Here is a 23,642-nt window from a genome sequence, read left to right as displayed (position 1 = left end):
CTCAGTGACATTAATTAGAATAAATGCAGGAGAGAAAAACTGACTGGAGCACATCCTAAGGAGAGAGAGTTCATCTGGCTAATCCTACAGAAGCTATTAGTAAGAACTGTGTGGAAGACAATTTAATTTTAGGATTATTAGTAAGCATATTACTCATCCCCAATGAGTTACTGAGATCGAAGGTGCTCAATCTCCCCCTCTTTTTCCCCACCCCTACACACACACACACACACACACACACAGAAAGAGAGAGGAGAATAGAGATCAATTCTGAAAACAGAATGAAACAAAACAAAGAAGACTTGGCAAATCGATAATCAGACCCCAAGATCTGATGGCATGAGATGAGATTGAAATAGGAAAGCTCTTCTGCTCACAAATTTCCCAGAGTTTTAAATCTGTCTTTTAAATGAATCATGCTTGGACTGAGTGTCCCCAAAGTCTCAGCACAGCAGGTTTTTAAACTGAGGTAAGGGTTGGGGCCACTTGTATTTGAGCTGTTTCTTTGTTCCCGATGATCAGCGGGTCCGATTTTCTCCCATTTGTATCAGTGCCTACATTTTAGGAACCTAAAATCTGCATTCTAAAGAGAAGCTTTTTAATGCAGTGTCTCATGTGGGACAGTGATAAGAGGATGTGATTTGATGATGAGGATTCAGATCCTCGCTCTGCCTGGTGAGTGATCTTGGACAAATCAGTCATTGAAATCTCTCTGTTCTTCATTTTTAAAATATGGGAATTGTATTCCATGGTGTCTATGGTTCCTTCTAGCTCTAGACCTAGGATTCTAGTCTCCTCCATTTTACTTATTCCACCAGGCAAATTACTCCTTCCTTTCTTGCCTTAATTTGCTCATCTATAAAATGGGAATAAATGATACTTGGAGTAACTAGTAACTAACTCCCAGATGGGTCTTGCTAGATATTCTAGGTAAATAATCAAATCCAATTAAGACTTCAGTTGTGCTTATGAAATCAAGCCACTGATGTTTTGGAGAATGCGCTCTCTCATTGCCTTTGATTCGGACGTGGCTTTGATTTGGGCTAATGTCTCTTGGAGAATTCTTGCTGTCCTGTGGTTGGTCATTCCCCACTCTTGTGATACTCAAGAACCCAGTGGAAGCTTTGCCCAGTCCTTTCTGAGTGTGATTCCTAATATTCAACAGCATTGTCACAACTCCCCATGGGAAAGAGTTGGGAAATACTGTACTGTAATTAATTTTAAAACACTTAGCATTGTACATGTTGAGGAGAAAGCATTGTTAACCCAAGCAGAAGTTTTCTAGTAAGCGGAATGATTTGGATATGTTTAAAAAATTGAGGGTGATGGGAATATAAATATGGAAGAATTGTTTGTGTCTTTGGACAGAAATCTGGATGTGAAGTCTGAAGGCTTGGGTTCATTTTCCTTCTCTGACCTCTTAAAAGCTGTGTGATTATGAGGAGATTTTGTGATCATGGAAAAGCAATGAGATATGGGAAGAAGGGACTGAATTTCCCAACTACTTATTGCCTTTGTGATCTTGGACAGCTCCCCTCCACTCTCTTAGAGCCTCCATTTCCTCATATGTGTAAAATATGAAGAGATCGAACCAGGTGATTTTTGAAGTCTCTTCCAGCATTAGAACTAGGATGCTGTGATGGTGTGGAGTTGAGCCTTGATTTGCTCATCTATAAAATGGGAATAAATCATACTTGGAGTAATTAGTAACTAACTCACTAGTAACTAGATAATGTATATAAAATGTTGCACCAAACCTATCTAAAGAGTTAACCAAAAGTTAAATGACTTTTCAGGGTATGGATGAGGGCTGGATAAAACTCAGGTCTTTCAAAAACCCCATCATTTAACTATGGGAAAACTTAGTTGCTTTTTTATATTGAGGGAATAAGTCCCCTCCAATTTTAAATCAATGATCCTATGAATGAAAAACATTTTTATTTTCTATGGGGCTAATTGAACCTTTAAAAATGGAGACCCCAAGGAGAGAGACATTAATAATAGTCTGGATATTTGGGACTTCTTCTGATGACACCAGTCATTTCTGTTTCCAGAAGTATGTAGCCAGCTCTAGATAGACCATATGGTTTTCCTGGCTTTTAATTCTTACCATGTTCTCATATCCCAGTATTCCAGAATTCACAAACCCTGTTATTCAGGGGGGGAATATGATCGATGAAGGGAAAATTGTAAGCAAATTATTTCAGACACGTAAGATGGTTTTGAGTTTGATACCCAGTATTTCAGTTCATATTTTATTTTTATAAGCAGGAGCCAATATTGATTCAATATCATTTTGATATTTAATGGTGCTCTGTTTAAATAAAACAAAATAAAACACCAATGACCTCCAATATTGCCAGAGTGTTAAGAAACTCCTTGGGAGAATGGGGGTTCAGCAACTCCATGCTTCTTGGAAATTTGGAAAAATTGCCAAAAGGAAGAATCCCCAATCTTGCCCATTGTGGGTCATTCGTAGTGCCCGTAACTTAAGTTCTGTCTAGCTCTGTCTAGCTCTCAGCTCAGCACAGCTAGCACTTAGAACCAGCTCTGGTGCTCACAGCCACCATTCCCAAATAGGTCCCTCAATCATAGAGGAGAGCCTGAATCCCCACTCTCTTGGAACAGGGAGAACAGCTGACTGATCTCCACAACCTAAGTTTACAACAATGAATAAATGAGGGCAGGAGAGTCTATTTTTTGAGTTTTTAAGAGACTTTGTCTCCCCCAAAGCTTTTATAATCTCCCCCAAAAGAAAACTTTTTATATTGCTCTCATTTTCAGAGGAGAATTTCATCAGAAACTTTTATAAATTCTGTAGCCTCCATGAAGACATTCTTGGCAATCTGTGAGTTTAAAGATAGAAAGTGTCTTAGTTGTGAATTTCTCCATCTCCAAACTTTTACAAATGAGGAAACTGAAGCCTGAAGATGAAGTGATTCAGTCATATAAAATAAGGTATAGGGTTGGAAGAGATCCAGTCCCTTCATATTACAGAAAAGGAAACTGAGGCTTAAAGTGATAAAGTAACTTAGGATTCAGAATTTAGAGCTAGAAAGTCATTTTGTTCAATCCTTTCATTTTGTCGCTTAGGAAAATGAGGTTCACGTTAGCTAAGTGACTTGTTCATGAGTCTTAGAATCTCAGAATGCAGGGGCTGGCTGATCCAACCCATACCAAAACAAACCACTCTGCTCCAAAACCTGATAACAAGCCATTGTTTTACCATTTCATTGGTTAAAAAGCAGGGAGAGGTTACGGAGGTGACCTGTCTGGGGTAAACTATGTCTTATTAAAAATTATCACCACATTTAATTTATTCATATGTATATGAGAAAACTTTGTCCTATGGAATCCTACAGAATGTGCCACTTCTCTTTCATTAAATATCTAATTAAAAGGCCTAGAGGCTTTAAGTCCTTGGTTAACAGTATCACCTCCTGCTCTGGACATAATTTCTAGGTGAAGAAAGTCAGCCTAGATAGTTCCAGTTTGCAGCCACCAGTGCTTTCCTTTTGAGACCCCTCCTAGTTTACCCTTCTATAGCTTGTTAGTACAGTTATACACTTGTTTCTCTTTAGACCATAAGCTCCCTGAGGGAAGGAACTCATTTTTGCTTTTCTTTGTATTCTCTGGATGTATTTATTCAAGCCCAGCACACAGTTGATGCTTAATAAATACTTATTGATGTGACTTTCCCCACCAGAAATGTGAATAGAGAATATCTCTGGATCTTGATAGGAGAATTCCCTCAAATCATTAGCAAATAGAAGAAGAGCAGAAATAAGCATTCTATAGTAACAGGTTGTACCCCACTCCTGGTTCTGGTATAACAGAAGCTCTGGTATAAGAGAGAACACCATGTAAAATTGGGCGAAGATCATAGATGACACTGGAGGGATCTTAGGGATCATCTCTCCAACTGCTCCTTTGACAGATGTAGAAATAGACCCAAGGACACCCCAAGGTCATTCATGCCCAAGGCACAAAGTCACAGAATCAGGAGGTAGGATTCCAAATCCAGGCTCTTCCTGCTGTCACGCTGCCTCCAGATGAAATCATTTTCTAAATGAAGATGAGAAATAATCGGATTTGTCCATCTTGGGAATGTGTTATTTTAATTTAAGGTTTGTTTTCCTGGAAATGCCCAAATGATAGGAATCTTGCTTTGGTTCTTGGAGTGGCCACCATGACAGTCATAGATCATTTTTCTTTTTCAGTCAAAGACAGAGATAGAATTCTGATTTGCCCAGATTCTGCAGCTTTCCATCATTGGCGGGTCCATTGTTAACCCATTGAAAGCCATTGTAGAGGGAAAAGTGAATATGATGCTATTGGGAAAAGTCTCCTATCTGGAGTTAGAAGAGGCAAACTCAAATCTTGTCTCTGCTGCTTTCTGTATGAGCTTGCCCAAGTCACAGCCGCAGCTTTCTCTCTATGAAGGGAAAGGTTTTGAACTCAGTGATTGCTCTCATCTTGAAATCTGAGATCTGCCATTGTGGTTCCTGGGGCAGGAGACTGACAGGTCAGCCTTTGCTTCAGGAATATAAACTCCTAAAACTGCATGTGGGAACACAGCCTGGGGAGGAAAGAGAAGGGGTAAAGCCCAATCCTTCCCATGATCCTCCAAAATCCAACCCGACACACCGGCTCCTCCTTTACTGACCTGTTTTTGGCTAAGAACTGGTGGCCGTTTGCCGTTAAGCTGTCTCCTACGACTCTATGCTTTGGTATATTCTGCTTCTCTCAAGGATCTGGGATCTCACTCTTGTGGCTTGTGAAAGACAAACAATTGCTTATTAGTAGTTTAGTGGGATTCTTCCGGGAGCCACAAGCATCCAGCCACCTGGGGGGCTGCCCACCAAGCCCTTCCTAGGATAACCAGAGCAAGGCCCAACTCTCTTGTCACTGTGGAAGAAGGCTCAGTCCATTCCTTTTCTCTCCTGTCTAGGTACCTGATCCATCTTCCCTTTTGATCATAGATTTCTTTGCTGTCTTCCTTTCTACATTTCTCCTTCTTTTGGGAAGTGCAGGAACCTGCTCACACCTACCACTTTTCTCTATGGCACTCAATACTTAAGGTTGCAGCATACAAATGGACCGCCCATTCAATCCTTGTTTTCATGTTTTATATTTTATATTTTTGCCTTTATATCACAGCCATTTGGGACTTGGCCCCTCCACAAAAGCACCCTCCCTTATTTGTAGCAAAGAAAAAGTTAAGCAAAACCACCAGTCATTATCATACCTGATAATGATGACATATGCACCATTGCACACCCCTGGCCCCCCACCTTTCCGAGAGAACCTCTGTCCCTGTTTTTTTTTTTTTAAATAATTATACATCATTTGGTACACAGCCTTGCTTCCCCTTTCCCTCCATCCCCCTTTAAGGGCAGGCAGTTCTGTCTCTCCGTGCCACCTTGCTGTCTCGTCCTGTGCTTCCCCTGGGGAGCCCTCTTTCTGGGGTCTTCCTTAAAGCCTTCCCCTTTCTTGGAGCCCGTCATTATCTTTGTCTAAAGGTCACGGCTAAATTGAATCAAAGGAAAGCTGTGTGTTCCTGGGATGCACAAAGGCCGTATTGACTTCCCTAATCCAGTTTGCTGAGGGGTGAGAGAATTAAATTAGATATCTAAGCACAGAAATGGAGAGCCTTTGAAAACAAAAGATAAGGAGACAAGGCCGCTTTTTCCCTTTTTTTTTCTTTTTCCCTGGGAGCTTGGGGCTCAAGATTTTGCAGGTGTGTCATTTGATCCGTGGCTCGCATCGATCAGAACTGTGCCAATGCATATTTAATTAGCAAGGGGACCCTGGATGCATTTTAGCCATCATCCCTATATTGAATGGACTGTCAGACTTTCTGAATGCTTCCCCACCCCCAGTCGCCTCCTCCCTGGGTTCCCCCCACCCCTTTGCTTCAGTTGTTTGGGAAAGCTTCTGCATTTTGTCTGAGCTGCTAAAAAGTTTCTTTGTTTTTAGCTGCTGATGCATACACCACCACTGAGGAGAATACAAACAAGGAAAGTCCTAAAGTGTTTATTTTGTCTAGGAAGACAGGGGCTGAACCAATAGGATTCCTTTGGGGAGGATTTTCAAGCCCTTTGGAAATTTTTTTTTTAAAGAGAAAGGGGGAAAAAATGAAGCTAAGTGTATTCATGTTTACAGGGGGCAGGAAAGTAGTCCATTATAAGTTTTTTTTCTTTAAATCACACAATAATCCCTAGAAATTAACCCTATCAAACTGGAGGACGTGACATTGGACGTAGCCTCCAATATATGACTTCGGAGGTCGAAGTCGATCCAATAACTGTTTCTTTTGATCGAGCTTCCTGTATTTATTTGATAGCCTGGAACCCAAAAGATAAAGGGCTTTTCACGAACATCCACAGATCCTTCCGTGGTGGGACAGAAATCCCAAACTTCATCCCAGGATTCTAGAATGACAGCCTCGAAACTGATGGCTCTGAAAGCGGAGGCTGATGGTCCTCCCCGTTCTGGCGGATTTTTAAAAGTGGCTCTTAGACTTGGAGCCAGTCCCGGGGGCTTGGAGCTCTTCTGACCCGGGTTATTCCGGGGGCTTCTCTTTTCTGCTCAGGTTATAAAGCCCCGGCTGACTTAGACAAAGTCTTGCCTGAAAAGCAGATGTAATACACAAAATGGGCTTGGAATAAAAAGCAACAGACTGCGAGCACATGGTTGGAGCTCATTGAAACGCACCAGCGTCACCCTGGCTGGCTGTGCTCAGGGGCTAGTCTACTTTTGAGGTAGCTTCTTACTGGTCAAGTAACAAGGATTTTTTTTGTGTGGGCCACAGTCTTGTTGCAGAGGCTGATGGGAAAATCATTTGCATACATCTTGTTACAAAGGATGACTACTTCCTGGCTTAGACAAAGTGTTGCCTGATAAACAGACTTAACACACAAGTGTCTGTCTGGAATAAACAACAGCGAGCTGTAATTTCCATTTCCATTATCAGTGATAATCTCTTTCCCAGTATTGGAGAATTAAGAACCTTCTTCTTAAAACGAAACAAAACAAAACAAATTTAAAAAAAAAAAAAAAAAAAAAAACAGACCTTCTTTGCTGGGATTTTAGACCAGAATCTTTATTTGTGTATTGGAGAGTCGGAGCATATTGGCCATAGGTCTGGGTTGATTTAAAAAGAAAAAAAGAAAATTTGTCTGGATGAGCAGTTATGTAAATGAGTATTGAGTATAAAACACAAGGTATGGTGACTGGGAAAGTCCACACTCAACTTTCAGACCCAGTTTCCAATAATGTGGGTAATTTGCTTTTTATTTAAAAAAGAAATTTTCCTAGAATTCTAGACATGTGGGAAAAAAAATTGTTTAGAATAGCTCGTGCTTCCCTGCCTCCTTCTGTATTAATTGCCTTTTGACTCATTAATGGACTCCTTTTAAAAACCTGAAAGCCCCAAAGAGAAATGAACTTTTCTACGTTCATACATGTCATTACTATACTAAACTGCCTTTCCCATCACAACCTATAATATACATTTAATTCTGTGTGAGGGGGAAAGGAATAAGAGGTTCCTGGGGTATTAAGTAATTTGGTATCTGGAGGCTAATCTGCCACAGAGAGGCCTCTGGCTAGATGGTGCAGCCGGGCTGAGCCAGTGCTTTTGGTTTCAGCTCAGTCCAGTTCTCCCAAGGCATCTCAGGCTGTTATTTCTTAAAATAGAGATAAACAATCTCCTTCATCTTTTAGACTCTTATCCGAGGGTTTCAGTCTATTTCAATCACAGATCCATGTCAAAAAAGAAAATACATATTATATGTATATACATATAGGTATAATACAGATTTATATATTTAAAGATTTTTAACTTTTTTGGTATTATTAGCTTCTTTGAAAGTCTGGTTAATTCTACGCCTCCCTACTTAGAACAAGATTTTTAAATGCATAAAACACATAGAATTACAAAGAATGCCAAACAGAGTGAAATACAATGTCATTTTTTTAAAAAATGTCATTAATAAAAAAGTTCAGGAACTCCTTAGTCTAAAAAATCTTTGTATTTACATACACAGATATAGATAAATATATAATATATGTATTGTATTTTTATATGAATATATAAAATGATATTCTGAATATTCTGTTGATATTCCTCTTTTTACCTTGCTGTAATTTCCTAAATACTCCACCTCCCTTACCACAAAGTACAGTAGGGGGGGAAGGGGGATCAGCTCACTGGCCATGGCTGACAATGTCTTATGTCTTTCTGCTTCTGTCGTCCACCACCTCTACCCAGAGGAGAGATACATGCTTTAGCGATGGTATATTAAAAGTCATGATTATTAGTACTTTTATTTTTCAAAGTTCTGTTGCTTTCCTATATTGAAAACTTTAGTTTTACAAAAGGAAAATGGCGTCAGGGAATCTCTCCTAACCAAATGTGACTCCTTTAGAATGCTTTTCCCCTGTATTTCACTGTGAAGTTATTTCTCCTTGAGAGACCTAGCTGTGGGAGACTGATGTTCTGAGACGGAACCTTTTCAAGAGTTTTGAATCTGAGTTGTGATTTTTAATGCATCAAAATCCAGAATACTTGGGGACGTCAGTAGGTTAAGCTGCTTTATTTAATGCACAACTTGCTTTTTTTTTATGCCTCATTTTCCAGTATTTCTTTGTTCTCATACAAACAGATAAACAAAAACAAACAAATCCAACACGGTTATGATTAGGTGGTAGAACTATTGACTCACTCTCCAACCTAAACAGTTTTATCAGACAGAGTCCCGACTAAACAGATGGGACTTGAACTGGGAATGCCAAAAAAAAAAAAAGAATAAGAAGAAAGGAAAAAGGGGAAAAAAAGCCCGCCTCGCCAAATTTCTACAAGAGTAATATTTTTGCAAATCCTTTCTGAGAAAAGCTTTTGCAAAAAAAGAAAAAAAAAGTTTTGAGAAAGAGAACAGTCACTTGAGCTGTGTAATGATGTGAAGACTATCCTGAAAATGTCAGACAGGAGAGTTGAAGGGGTGTCTCCTGAACAGCAGCTGGCCACTCTCTGGGTGGTCTGATGGAGCTCTTCCAAGTCACTGGCCACATGGGTATAGCCCCCTCTTTCCATCTGAATCCAGATGAGAGTGGGCAGCCGCCGAGGTTCTGTTCCATCCCTCCAACTCATGGCTCTCTCCTCTTTTCATTCTCCTCCTCTTTCCTCCCCGACTTAGCCCCGACAATATTAGACACGTAAGGGCCATCTCAAGAATCCTCCACTGGCATAATCTAAAGCCTACTGTGGTTGCTAAAATTTTAAGATTATATAAATGGAATTCATATTCAAAGTCAGTTACTTCTTTATTGAGGCAGTGGACTTTAAAAAAAAATCATTCATTTATTTAAAATGTATCAGTGAGGGAAGTTTCAACTGGAAGGGACTCGGAGAGTTAGCAGAAATAATCACTTCATAATTTAACAGCATTTGTAAATTAAGTTTCTTGCTGAATTGTGTTTAAAAAAAAAAAACAAACCTGGTTAGCAATAATACTAACTGAAATATTTGATATATGTAGTGCTTTTAAGATAGGCAGATTGCTTTATTTACATGACTTCATTTAATCATGGTTAAATTCCAATGGTTAATGCTAAACCTTTTGCATTAAAACAAAGAGTTTTGCTCATTGTTTTTAGAAACATTCTAGGATTTAGAAAGATATTACCCGTACACTCCAAGTGCTAATAATTGCTGCTTTTTAATGATGCCGACTTAGTGATCATGTTGCATTCTGTTCTTTCTCCATCAGAACTGTCTGGTTAATATGGAAATTGGCTGGTTAATGCTTACACTGTCCTAAGTTTGGACTTTGCCTATGACCTCTACACACAGATAGATAAACTTTTGAGACTTGAAAAAAGAGATTTAAGAATTGTGCAACATTTTTCAACATTTTTGTCATCGAGGCCATAGGAATACCGCAAAAAATAAGAACAGTTACTGAATTTCATATAGCAATTATGGAAAAATATTTCTGCAAATATTTATTTGTTTGGCTGTTGAGCATGAGTGGATCATCCTGATCACTTAAGAGATTTTAGAATTTTTGTTCCACAGCAAAATGTTGGGCAACAGGAATGATCATTACAGCTCAGTCTTGAACTTCAAAACATTCATTTGACATTATTGCTTTTCAAATTCTAAAATGGTGAACCTGAAAGAGACTTTATGATATTCTGTGGCTCAGTTCTATCTAAAGTAGCAGCTCCCTACTTAAGTCACACAAGAAAGATAGCTGCATATCGTATTTTTGAAGCTCTTAAAAAAAATTTAAGTCCCCTTTTTCATTTCTTTATAACCTTGCATGGGATATAATATATTGTATCATATTGTCACAGAATAATTTAGGTTTTTTTTTAAGTTTGTACAGTCATAGAATTGAATTCAGAAGAGATTTTAAGAAATCATTGAGTCAGATCCCCTCATTTTGTAGATGAGGAAACTGAGGTCCACAGAGAGGAAGTGTCTGGTCCAAGATCACTCAGCTAGTAAATAACAGAGCCAGATTCAAACCCCCGCCCTCTGGCTCCAAATCTAGTGTTTCCTTTCCATTGCATATTTTTCAGCCTAATCAACCCAGTACCTTTGATGGATCCTCAGACCCAATTTTTCTTTCTTATCCGTGGATGTTCTGTGGTTTTTACAATTTCAGATTTATTGCTCTTAAATGTGGAACAACATTTTAGATGTTGGCAAAAACATTAGACTTGTAGTCAGAATTTCAGCTTCATTTTTGAAGGGGCCCAATGACATCAAGGGTAATATCTTGACTGTGAATTGGATTTAAGTGAGACAGAGCTGCAAAAGTCCTCAGCCTCACTCTGTCCTCCAGAGTCATCAAAGTGCAATGGCAGGACAAAAGTCAGGACAGCTGGCAATGGCCCAGGATGCAGTTTTATTAAAAACAACATGGAACATCAGTACAAACAACAGAACCTTTTTTCCTAACACAACTAGTCACTTATTTCCCCCAAAAAATATTTTAACACCATTTATGCTATCTCCTCCGTTCCCTATCAGAATTTTCTCTTTTCCTTCTCTTCTTCTGTGGCCATAGTTAGTAAGTAATTTCTTCTGGTTCTATTTTTTCGCCTTTGTATTATTACATAAAGGTCTTTCCAAGTTTCTTTCTATTTCTCAAACTTATTGAGCTTAATTTCACCGACATTTCACTAAATAAACATGCTGCAATTTATTCAGCTACATATCTGTTGTTGGACATTTATTTCTTTCTTCCTTTGTGCCTTTCTTTCCTTCTCTCTCTCTTTCTTTTTCTTTCTTTCCTTTCTTTCTCTTCCTTCCTTCCTTTTTTCTCTCTCTTCTTCCCTTCCTTTATCCTTCCTTCCTCTCTTTTTTCTAAATGAGTGACAAAGAATACTACTTACAAAATCTTTAAATATACAGTTTCCTTTTTAAAAACTTATTCTTGGTTACATTTAGAGTTATATATATTCACAGGCAAATAAGTTAAGCCCTCTGTGGTTCTGTTTCTTCTGTTAAATGGGGGTGGCAATGATAGCCACATGCGGCGTTCATAAAAAAGTGTGAATACCCCACACCATTGGTATTATATAATGCACTCTATAAATTTGAGTTTCTGTCATGACAATAAATCCAACTTTTCTATAAGCATCATACTGTGGGGAAGTTGAAACTCAGATGGGTGAATCGTGTACTTGAAACCATTAGGTGTCAGAAGTGGAGGGAAAAATCTCCATTTTCCTGGTATATTTCCCCTTCTACCTGCCCCTGTATCTCCCCTATAGTAACATCAAATCAATATAATCTTTGTTTCCTTGTTTGTTTGGTTGAGGGGTGGCTCGCAGGGGAGAGAACATTGCTCTTACCCTCAGTTTCTCATTTCTTTCTTATTTCCAAACTTGAGTATCTTACAATGGGTGTTCATGGTGTCCTGTCAAGGCACAGAATACTGTCTCTCTCTCTACCCTTTTTGTTCAGTAATATCATAAACTGTGATCAATGAGAGACATGAGGAATCAGTGGAGAAAGAGATAGTTTCAGAGTCAGAAAATGCTGGGTCCAAGGGTTACCTTCAGTGCCCACACAACTCTCTGAGACTGCAAGTGGCAGGAACCGATCAGGATCATAGGGGGAATTTTCTCATCATGAACTCCTGGTATAAATGAAATCTGAATTTTTAAAGAGCTAACTTTATTATTATTTAGACTATTTCTGTTCTCTGAGACTTTGATGTATCTGAGATTGCATTAATGTGGGCATTCCCTCTAACAACATAGATTTCAGTTATTTCTGTTTGGGGGTTTTGCGAGGCCGTTGGGGTTAAGTGTCTTGCCCAGGTTACACAACTAGTAAGTGTCGGGTATCTGAGCTGGCTATGAATTCAATTCCTCTGACTCCAGGGCTGGCGCTTGATCCACTACGGCGCCACCTAGTGCCCTGAGATTTTAAGCCTGTGGTGATTGGCCCATCCAGTCAGAATTTTTGTCTGTGCCTTATGTAAACCTCTCAGAGGGATCCAGTTCATCTTATCATCAATTTATATGCACAAACATACACATATATATATGTATGTATATATATCACACGTGGAATACATTTACTTTTGAAATATATTTCATGTGTATATATACCATATTTATATAACATATATTTTATTAAATTATATATATTTATATATAAATATGTGTATGTTTGTATGGATATGTAAATTTATTTGTGTGTGCGTGTGATTTCTGCCATTTCTAAAGCTCTGATTTTGCAGAAGACCCTCATGACATTCCTGTGAGGCTATTATTGGTGGCTACTATTATTTCTCAGGTTTTTATACCTCCCTTTTACAGAAAAGGAAACTGAGACTTGGAAATATTCAAGTCTTGTTCCAGATGACACAATTAGTGAACAGCAGATGTAAGGCCTTTCTTGCTCCGTACCCTACTGCTACCGTGCAAAGACCCATCCATCATCCACATGCTGGTCCTCGGCTCTCTCTCTGTGTCCTAGAATCTCCTCTGTAGGGGTATCTCCCAGGTGTAGATCAATAATATTGACTCCATACTACATGGTTTTTCTCTCCATTCTCAATTCTCCTCCTGAGTGGATTAGCCTTAAAATCCACTTAGCCTCCATAATAATATAACCAACACAGATTCCCTGATGACCGTTTCTACAGAATATAAGCCTGTGTTTTTAGGGCATATACTTAGGATATTAGGAATATCCTAGAATATTCTAAGAATATTCATGATTTCATTCACTTGAACTAGAACTTTCTCCACTTACATGGGCTCCATTCAATATCTTATGTATGTTTTTAGAAGCAGAGGCTTTATGACTTGAAGAGGAGCTCAACAGTCTGGTTTCTTCATTTTACAAGGAAGGAAACTGAGGTCAAGAGAGATTTAAGAGGATTGTCTCAGGGCAGCAGGAGCAGAGTTTGAGAGCCTAAAATTCTGATTTCTGAATTTTCTGATTCTAAATACAGTGTTGTTTTCTACCACACCTTTCACCCCTGCTCAAATTCCATTACCATGGCAAAATTGTCATCTTCGTCACAGTCATCATCATCTCCTCTGATCATGCAGGCTCGATTCAGGCTTGAAGCCTTTCTCCCTTAGTAGGACTTCCAGGGCTTAGCCTCCAAGGGATGTTCTCCCTAGTACACTGGGCACTAAAGTACTGAGGTCCAACTTCAGTGACGGTCTGGAAGAAAAAGATTTAAATACCCATTCCCCTTTTATTCATGCTCTGCTACCCAGTGAATTTTAGAAAGTTGGCCCAACAGGTAAAAGGCTCGTGGTTCTGTTTGCTTTGTCTCGAGGAACATAAAACACGTAATGGAAAGCCTCCATTTGGGAGAGATCAGTCCTAAGCAGGTTACCTCACTTCATTTGTCAGTGTAAAGTAGGACTATACGTGAGCTCTTCAGAGAGGAACCGTCAGAAGACGGGACGGAGAGCCGAGAAAATACCCGGTCATGGGGACGAGTCAGGAATTAAGTTAGGAGTTTCTGATGTTCCCACAAAGAGCCAGCTTTTGGAAGCGGAGGCTGCTACTTGACGCATTAGTATTTCTTTTATTCCTTTCCCCAGTGATTTTTGTCGATAGTGAAATATCTTTGTCTGAGCACTCTGGCAATGTGGCCGTAGGCGCCATAAAAGTGCAGAGATAGATGGATGCTAGTTCAATTAAGCGGTCTGATCCCAGCCTCCTATATGCTAACCTTGTCTATTTTAGGTTTAAATTTCTGCTCATACATTTTTTAAAAACCAAAAGAAACATTACTTTTCAAGGTTATGTTGAAGTCTAAGCTTCCTTAAACAAAAAGCTGATCCCCAGATGAAAAAGAAAAATTGATAACTCTAATGCACTTCCTCACAATAATGTTTCCAAGTCCATCTGAAATCATTTAAATATACTCCTTAATAACATTCGCTTCATCATAATATTCAAAATCTTTGGCTTTCAACCAAATCCAGCCTAAGGCAGCAGGGCAACTCCCAGCTGCTGCTGGTGCTGCCGGCCTCTGGATCCAAGAGGGACTCCAAAATACGGTTCTCTTTGACTCTTTTTTTTTCCATTATTATATGTGGTGAAATTCGGTTGGCAATATTATGAAGTGAAATAAAAAAAAAGAGGAGTCAATTATGAAATGTACTTTTCAGTTATGAAAAGTCTTCATCAACTATCGAGAACAAAGGAGCAAATGAATTGTTAACCTTCTCTGCTCCAAGAGTGATATTATTGATTGAATGCAAACACTTAAGAAGGAGATCTTTCATTTGTATAAATTATGGATGGATAGAAATTAATTTATACCTCTGGCCAGTCACCTGTTCAGCTACACACTCAGAAGCATTAGTGACCCTTTGTAATCTCAGAGGCAGTCTCTATCCGGAACGCCCAACTGGGGAGCCTTCGTAGGACTCAAAGGTTCTCTTGGAGTCAGAAAGATATGTCAGGAAAATGAGGGAGGGGGAGAGCAGTGACCAGATCCTCCAGGCTGCTCACATCCCATGATAACTAAACTTAAAAGGGATGACCAATCCATTTTAAGAGGTAGGTCACTCCCAGATGACAGGATGTGCAGCTTTCGAATGCAACTTGAGAAATAAAATTCTATTTGTGAAAATATGGCCAGAGAGATGCCTTCTGCAGTGTTTATTGCTGAGCCTTTCAGAAACAGACTTGGTCCCCTTGCATGCCAATTCCCCCCTCCCCATCTCCTCACTGTGGAGTGGAGAAGTTTTTGTGTTTTTAAAAATTCATTCCCTAAACACATCTAGCTACCTTTCATCGTGTTCCTTGTCCCACATCCCTGTTTCGTTTCTACAGAGGGAGAGGAGAAAAGCAAATGTAAAGGTTAAATGCAAAAGAACAAAGAATACTACTTTCAGATTCCGAACCATTTAGCGTGTGAGGGTGTGTGTGTGTGTATGTATGTTTGTGTATGTTTAGGTTCACTAGCATCTTTCCTTTTTTAATTTTGTTAGCTCCCTCAGGAAACCCACACACTTATTATAAAGCCAATGGGACCAAAAATTATATTTTTCTTAAATTGTCTGTATATGGAAATTGATGAAAACTAAAGACACCATGCTTAGGAACTAAAATACGGGCTCAACTTCTCTCCCAAACCCTGGAGTCACCAGAGTTGAAAGAGTCAGATTTCTAAAGAAAATAGTCCTATGGATTAAACACGATGTTCGCCTCCGGTGACATGATTGAGGTTGGCAAGGGGGCGGGAGCAACCTTCTCTTTCTGGAAAAAAAGAACTATATTATCTTTTCCTTTTAGTTTAGTTAGAGGTGCCAACAGTTTAACTAGCCCTTTCTAAGGCAGAAATAAGGGACGTTTTGTCCATTCACTGAAATACATTGAATTATTATTTTTTTTAGAAGATTGATTTATCACTTATCGTGACAAAAGTATACAATTTCCTCTAAGAACAATGATTTTCACCTCCCCGGCAGTCTGCTAAGCCTGTGCAAATTTCTGTAATTGACATTTAAAATATGATTCCTATATAAAAGCTTTTGGCATCTTTTTCCCACTTCTTCAATTTTTGGTGAGGACTTTCTGTTCTTTTTGATAAGTAATTGTAAGCGATTTCTTTTTTAAAGTTTTTTTTGACATTTAGAGCTTTTATTTTTATTTGTGCTACAAAAACTGTTGCCAGATGATTAAAAGTATGACTTTGCCAGGCTTAAATCCCCATTTCAATTTTCTCGCCTCCTGTTCCTTAGACCTTTGAATGGGTACGGAATCATTCTCTAAGGCATTTTCTGGGTAGCTAATCTATAGAGTCACCAGGTTATAGATATTTTTAAAAATCTGAATATTTAAAATATGCATTTGCTTTATAGTACTTTCCTATAATTAAAATCCTCATTTGCTTAAAAGGAGGGAGCCTTTCTAAAGCAATAAATTAGCATTGCTTGACCCAGGGTCATTGGTAGTGCTGATTCTTTCTGGGTTATTAATACCTCAAAGAAAAAGAAGAAAGATGTAATAATTCTCCTCAATAGATGTAAGATTTTCCATTGAATCACAAAGAAGGTTCATGACTTAATCTTGCCTTGACTTCTTACAGAAATCTGATCAAAATTTCAGACGGGTGAATTCTCAACCTGGGGAAGTCGAGGTAAAATTGGGATGGAGGGTGTTCACAGACGTCCTTCTTTAGGGAGCTTTCTGTGAATTGCTTTAGAGGCAGAATCCTCCACTTTTTTGTCTGCTGTCTCCCCTCCCCAGTAAGCATAATCACTTAGGAATGCCGCCCAACAAACACCCACCCGGGCTTTCTTTTGGCCTTTGGAAATTGACTTGATTTTAAAACTCTGTCATTAGAAATTAGGTGTTTTCTGGTTTGGGGGGAATAATAATAATAATAACTAAAATTTATAAAGTGTTAGCTACTATGCTAAGTGCTTAATAGATATTGTCTCATTTGATCCTTACAATCCATGTACCAAAGTGCTACTAAAATGTTGAATTGAAGAAGCTCTATTATATTTAACGTTTTAATGATTTTATTTTTTTACTTTTGCCATCATGACGATCTTTTCTCTTCTCCCCTCATTGTCCCCCCAGTTAAACCCTCCTTTTTTAACACGGAAAAACCATGAGATTACAAGTCTGGGGCTAGAATCATTCAACATTTCAATTCCACAGTTCCCTCCAGAAGAGGGTCACAGGCTTTTTAGATTTTTAGTTAGGAAGAACCTCAGAGTTCATTTAGTTTAACCCCCTCCTGTTCCAGATGGGAAAACTGAGGCCCAGGAAAGTATTTTAATTTATTATTATAGTGATGTAGACAACGAACTACTTTTGTAAATGATGGTAGTTTTTGAAGGTACAAAACAAGCCCAAGTGGGGGATTCTTTCTCCCTCTCCCTCATGGCTCCCCTCCCAACTTTCCCAAACATTTTAATATTTGATAATTTAACCTATAAAATAGCACTTTGTGCTTGTTGGGAGGGGTCCCTGTGGCTTAGCCCATTGCTCCAAGCCAGCGTGTACCCCGTCACTTTTGATGGGGTGCGCTCCAGTGAGCATTCGTCTGAATTTGTACAGCCTTACTGCAGAGATTTAAAAAAACTCACCAGAACTTGTTACTGTTGTTTGATTGCTTTTATATACCAGCTTCAAAATATGTTTTGACATTTTATTATGCTGTGAATCAAGCCTCAGATGGGTGTCATGAAGGATGAAGTCTTCCCCAGACTCCAACGTGTAAATACTGAGCGAAGGCGCTGGGGGAGCAGACCCCGGGAGCTCTGGGCTCGGCCCCTTGGCCCCGGAGGATCTGGTTCTGCATCCTGTCGGGCGGGCCCCGGGCCCTCAGCGGTCCGGTTCTCGCCTCCCCGCTCCCGCTTTGCTCTCTCAACCCTTGCAAGGCCGTCTGGCGCCTCCGAGCCTCCTTCCACAGCAGACCCTGTAATTTTTGGCTGTCTTTTTCTGTTTTTCAGACTCGAGTCAATCTGAAAGTCCCAGCCAGCCAAGTGAAGCCGACATCAAGGACCAGCCAGAAAATGGTGAGTTTAGCCCGGGGCGAGCCCGCTGCCTGGGCCCGAAGCCCCCAGCTGCGCCTCCAGCCCAGAAACTTCCCCAACTCGAGACCTCGGCAGAATGCTGAGCTCTCCAGCCGTTGGCCTGGAGACCTGCCAGTCCTGCAAGCGGGAGGGGACTTGAGCGGCATCTGGGCCAAACTGGACCTAAAAGCAAGTTCCCCTGCAGTTCTCCAGCAAGGGGTCCTGAGAGCTCTCTTGGATGCCCCCAGAGACAAGGGGATCACTACCTTCCAAGGCAATCTTAGGAGCCTTCTTAGGGAGTCATCAACAAGCATTTATTATTAAAAACCTGGAACTGGGCTAACCACTAGGGATGCAAAGAAAAGCAATTTTAAAGGGAGACTTTCTTTCCCTTAAGCCTTTTTCACCTTGTACTTACTGAGGGGAAGGCATTAGGGAGCCCATGAATAATTTTGAACAGAGGAATGATATTTCCTTTTCCTTTATTTACTGGATAGCATTCCCCCCCCCCCAAAAAAAAAACCCCAAAAAAGGAAAAAACTAGCTCTACAAAAAACCAAGAGAGAGTAGCACTGTCCTCTAGGAGTCAGGGGACAGAGTTTTGGCCTCTGCCCAGCCTCCTGACTGTTTATAAATATGGACAAGGCACTCACACCCCTGACCTCAGTTTCCCCATCTGTAAAACAGGGCTGTTGGGCTCGATGACCCCTAAGGTCATTTCCAGCTCCCCACATGTGACAGCTGGAGAATGGCATTCTCTCCCAGGATGCCTGAGGCCCTCAATCAGAAACTTTCAGAACCTGGGTTACAAGCTGTGACTTTGGCAGAGATATTGGTGCTGAACTCACCACTTTGTTTGCTGATGACTTGAAAAAAACAAAGCCCTTTAAGGTTTTTGCTTTAAATTTCTTTTTCTGTCACCATCGTGTTAACTCCATTCACCCCAAACTGAAGCCTTCCTTGGGATAAAGCCTTTAGTCTCTGGGGGTTCCAGGGACCTCCCCACCGATGCACATGGCAGAAGGAATGGAGGGAACTTTTCCACAAGGGAATTCCCTGTGTCAGCAACACTGTGGGTTCAGTCCCCATGTCTCTATTGAGAAACTGAATGTTGAGTTTCATCAAGATGGATGAACTCCTCCATTACTTAGATGGGTCAGGGCCCTCGGGGATGTCTGCTCCTCTGGTGTCGTGGTGCGTCTCATGCATGCTGTGGGATTCTGGCCCAGGTTCTCCCACGGAGAGGAACCATCCACCATATTGGTGCTTTACCTTTGGACCTAGCGATACGTGTGTTCTACTATTGTCGTTCCGTCGTTCTTCAGGGAAAGGAAGATATATTCTCTGTCATGGTCCTCTTGGACAGTTCTAAAAACAACACTACTTTTATTTTTAATTTTTTCTCTACTTTTGGAGAAAAGGCTGAAGGAAGTTTGTGAGATAGTGCTAAAAACAATACTACTTTTATTTATTTTTATTTTTTCTCTACTTTTGGAGAAAAGGTTGAAGGAAACTTGTTGGATAATTCTAAAAACAATACTATTATTTATTTTTAATTTTTTCTCTACTTTTGGAGAAAAGGTTGAAGGAAACTAGTTGGATAGTTCTAAAAACAATGCTACTTTTATTTATTTTTAATTTGTTCTCTACTTTTGGAGAAAAGATTGAAGGAAGCTTATTGGATAGTTCTAAAAACAATACTATTTTAATTTATTTTTAATTTTTTCTCTATTTTTGGAGAAAAGGCTAAAGGAAGCTTGTTGGGATAGTTTTAAAAACAATTTTACTTTTAATTATTTTTAATTTTTCCTCTACTTTTGGAGAAAAGGCTAAAGGAAGCTTGTTGGGATAGTTTTAAAAACAATTTTACTTTTAATTATTTTTAATTTTTCCTCTACTTTTGGAGAAAAGGCTGAAGGAAGCTTGTTAATGCAAGTTGGCTCTCATCAAGTGACTGAGCAACCCCAATATATTTTTAAATAATCCCTTTCCAGCTGCCCTGACTGAGCTAATTCCTGTCTTCTTCCTTTGATGGCTCTCAGTATTTTTGATCTTTCTCCCTCCCTGTGCCTTTCCTGGTTGGAAGAACACTGAAGAGAGCTGGAAAAAACTGAGTTATGGTCAACTCTCAGGAGAAATCTGGAGTCAGAGGCCCTGAGTTTGAATCTCCCTTTCCACTCCCACTGTCCCTGTGACCCCAACAAGCTTCCCTGTGCCTTCGTTCCCTCTTCCATCAGAGGAAGGGATTGTTCTCAACAGGTCTCCTGTACTCTGACATTTGTAATTCAGTGATTACCCCACTAGACAGATCCTCTGTCCCAGAGAATGTTTTTCATTTCCTAAGCTTCAGCACTTCTGTGAATTGTGAGATACCCAAATCACGTGTCCCACTGTTCCTCTTCTCATCCTACTGTCTCCTTCATCCATATATTTTTAGCTGACATTTCTCTAGAGCTTTAAATTCTGAAACATGCTTTACGTGAAATATACATGTGTAAGTGCATATATGTGTGTAGACATAAGTAAATCTACACATACACACACATACTCCATGGCCTATATAGATTATGCTGAGTTGCTTGCTAATAAGTATAAAAATTTACACTTACATGTGCTTTTAAATTTAAAATTTTATTTTTTTGTCCAGATTTGTGATTTTATTGGTATAGGGGAATTCCAGTGAAGGCACTTTCTGGATGAAAACAGATCAGGCTCCAATCTTCAATTTATTGTCTTAGCGAGTTGTGTAGGACACTTTGAGGTTAAGTGATTTATATAGAATCTCACAATACTTATATCTTTTGACCAGGCTCTCTGTCCAGTATCCCAAAATGCCTCACTCATTCTCTCTCAGAATCTTATCTGACTCTCTTTCCATATATATGTGTATATACATAGATTTACATATAATTTAATTTTTTGAATTCATAGTGATTTTATTTTCTCTCAAATATATTAAGTGTGGGTTTTAGATGTAATCTTCTGGGGTTTTCAATTCAGTTCAGTTTAATTAAATTTTTTACATTTTCTTCTTTTTTTTCATTGTTTTGATTCTGTTTGATTCTTGATGTTTCTTTGGAGTCATTCATTTTCATTTGCTCAGTTCTAATTTTTAGTGAATCATTTTCTTCAGTTACCTTTTATAGTTCCTTTTGTGTTTGGCCAGTCAGATTTTTAAATGAGTTGTTTTGTTCTATGGATTTTTTTTTCCATTTCACAAATTCTGTTTTTCAAGGAGTAGTTTTCTTTTTCCATTTTGTCAAATCTATTTGTAAGGAATCATATGCTTTTTCCATTTCACTAAATCTATTTTGTAAGGAGTTCTCTTCAGATAATATTTGTGTTTCCTTTTCTAAATCGTCTTGCAAAGTTCCCATTTCCTTTCCCCATTTTTCTTCTCTCTTTTAAGGTCCTTTTTGAATTCTTCCAAGAGAGCCTTGGGAGATGGGGACCAATTCATCTCACCCTTTGGGGCTTCATCTGGAGATGATCTGCTTTTTTGTCCTCTTACTTTAATTTTAAAAAGTATTTAGTAAGCATCTCCTATGTGTCCAATACTGTACCTAAAGATCAGAAGACCAAAACACAAACAAATAAACAAAACAAAATCCTACCTTCAAGGAGCTCATTCTATAAGGAGATTTTTTTAAATGGACAAATCCACCCAAGTTTAATTAAGTACCAGAGATACAGCTAATAATAATAATAGCCAGTATTTATATATCACTTAAAGGATTCCAGAGCATTTGGCTTACATTATCTTATTTGATCGTTGTCTCAAGCTTGTGTGGTGGGTACTATTATCCCTCTATTTTACAGATGAGGATATTGCAGCTGAGAGTCTAAGTGACACAATAAGACATAAATGACATTACTTTTTTATAAAGCTTTTTATTTTCAAAATACATACATAGTTTTTAACATTCACCCCTGCGAAACCTTGTGAACCAAAATGTTTTTCTCCCTCCCTTTTCCCACCTTCTCCCCCAGATGGCAAGTAATCCAATATAGGTTAAACATGTGCAGTTCTTCTTTACATATTTTTACATTTATCTTGCTGCACAAGAAAAATCAAATCAAAAAAAAGGAAAAAAAATAAGAAACAAAAAACAAGCAAACAACAACAAAAAAAAGCGAAAATGCTGTATTGGGCTCCACACTCAGTGCCCACAGTCTCTCTTTGGGTGCAGATGGGCTCTCTCCATCACAAGATTTGGAACTGGCCTGAATCACGTCCCTGGTGAGAAGAGCCACGTCCATCAGAATGTGACATTATTTTTTAAAACTAAGTCGCCATGTTCCCTCCGAGATCCATGTACAGATCAGTGATCCGTTCCCACTTTTATCAACTATTCACACCGTAGTCCTAGGCAGGACCCAACAGATGATGGAGAAGGACATTCTCCAGTCTTAAGAATCCTGCATTCAGTCCTAGGGTTGACCTGACAAGGGCCCAAGGGCCCATGGCTGGACCACAGATCAGCCTGCAGGGGAGCAAAGTTGATTCATTCTGTCCCCTGGGCACAAGAATCTTATTTAGGGTTGGGGGATGGGGAGGAAGTGCTCATATGTCCCAGTCCTACCAGCTCCCTTGCCCACAACAGGGTACAGAATTCAAACTCCAGTCTAGCGTTCTAGACACTGAGCACCATGCTGTCTGTCAGTCCCTTCCAGCCCTGCTTCTGACAGATGACCCCTTATTCTTGCCATATCCCCGTTTCCTCATCTGTAAAACACATGAGTCAGGGCTGGTGGCCCAGAAGATCCCTTGTAGCTCAGGGTTTTGCCCGGGGTCCTCCCTGAAGCCGACATGATGTTGGGGCTGGAGGGATCTTCCCCTAGGAGTCGGGTTGTTAACATCAGTTTTTGACCAACCATTTTACATGTGACTGTCCCACACGGCCTTCCTTTTTCATTTCTTGGTCAGTCAGTCCTGGGGCTGGCGGTTTTCTCCCTGTCTGTTGACCCGTCCAAAAACATCAGTGTAGTTTGGGGTTTGAATAGAACTATGCCCTTCGGGGGTCAGTCACTCGGGTCTGGCCGTCTCTGCCAAGCCTGGGATTCATTCGGCTTCGTAAAATGGCCGACAGACCGTTCTCATGCAAATAGGAATCCGGAGAGGGCGAGCCCTGGCAGAGGTTCCGGGAGCCGTCTGCCGGACAGAGAGGGTGCTTCCTGCAATCCGTCGCCAAACTCTGGGAGCTCTGGCTTGTGCAGCTGAAGGAACAGGCAGAGCCCCCAGTCCAGACAGACTGGCCCAAGCACAGCGTGATCGGGGGAAGGACCCAGGAACTGGGCTAGGACCCTGCCTGCGCCCTTGGGTCCCCTTAGACAAGTCTCTCTTTGTGAGCCTCAGTTTCCTCACCTGTAACATGGGCAGGCTTGCAGCCCCAAGTCTGTGCTCCTGAAAGAAGCTTAGCTGGTAGGGGAAGACATACATCCCTTCCTCTCTCTCTATCAGAGAAGAGAGAGCCGGACTAATGGCTCAGTCTGTCCCAGCTGAAGATGAAGCTTTTCTCCAAGAACAAGATGCAATCTATCCCCCTCCGCGCTGCTCCCTTTCCACCTCTCATCAGTCTCCAAGGAAGCTGCTGAGCCCATTCCAG

General features: G+C 40.0%; 1 protein-coding gene across 7 annotated transcripts in view; it reads left to right on the top strand.

The window, feature by feature from the left end:
* Positions 1-23,642, top strand: part of NFIA (nuclear factor I A) — a 429,987-nt gene that overhangs the window by 216,474 nt on the left and 189,871 nt on the right. For all 7 annotated transcript variants that reach the window (XM_031969010.1, XM_031969009.1, XM_031969013.1 and 4 more), the window contains exon 3: positions 17,974-18,039. In XM_031969010.1, the coding sequence (XP_031824870.1) occupies positions 17,974-18,039 (66 nt within the window). The remainder of the gene's footprint in view (positions 1-17,973; positions 18,040-23,642) is intronic.

The sequence above is a fragment of the Sarcophilus harrisii genome, chromosome 4, assembly GCF_902635505.1.
Source record: "Sarcophilus harrisii chromosome 4, mSarHar1.11, whole genome shotgun sequence".
Lineage (NCBI taxonomy): Eukaryota > Metazoa > Chordata > Mammalia > Dasyuromorphia > Dasyuridae > Sarcophilus > Sarcophilus harrisii.
The sequence above is the reverse complement of the archived record's forward strand: the minus strand, read 5'-3'. Positions and strand labels throughout refer to the sequence as shown.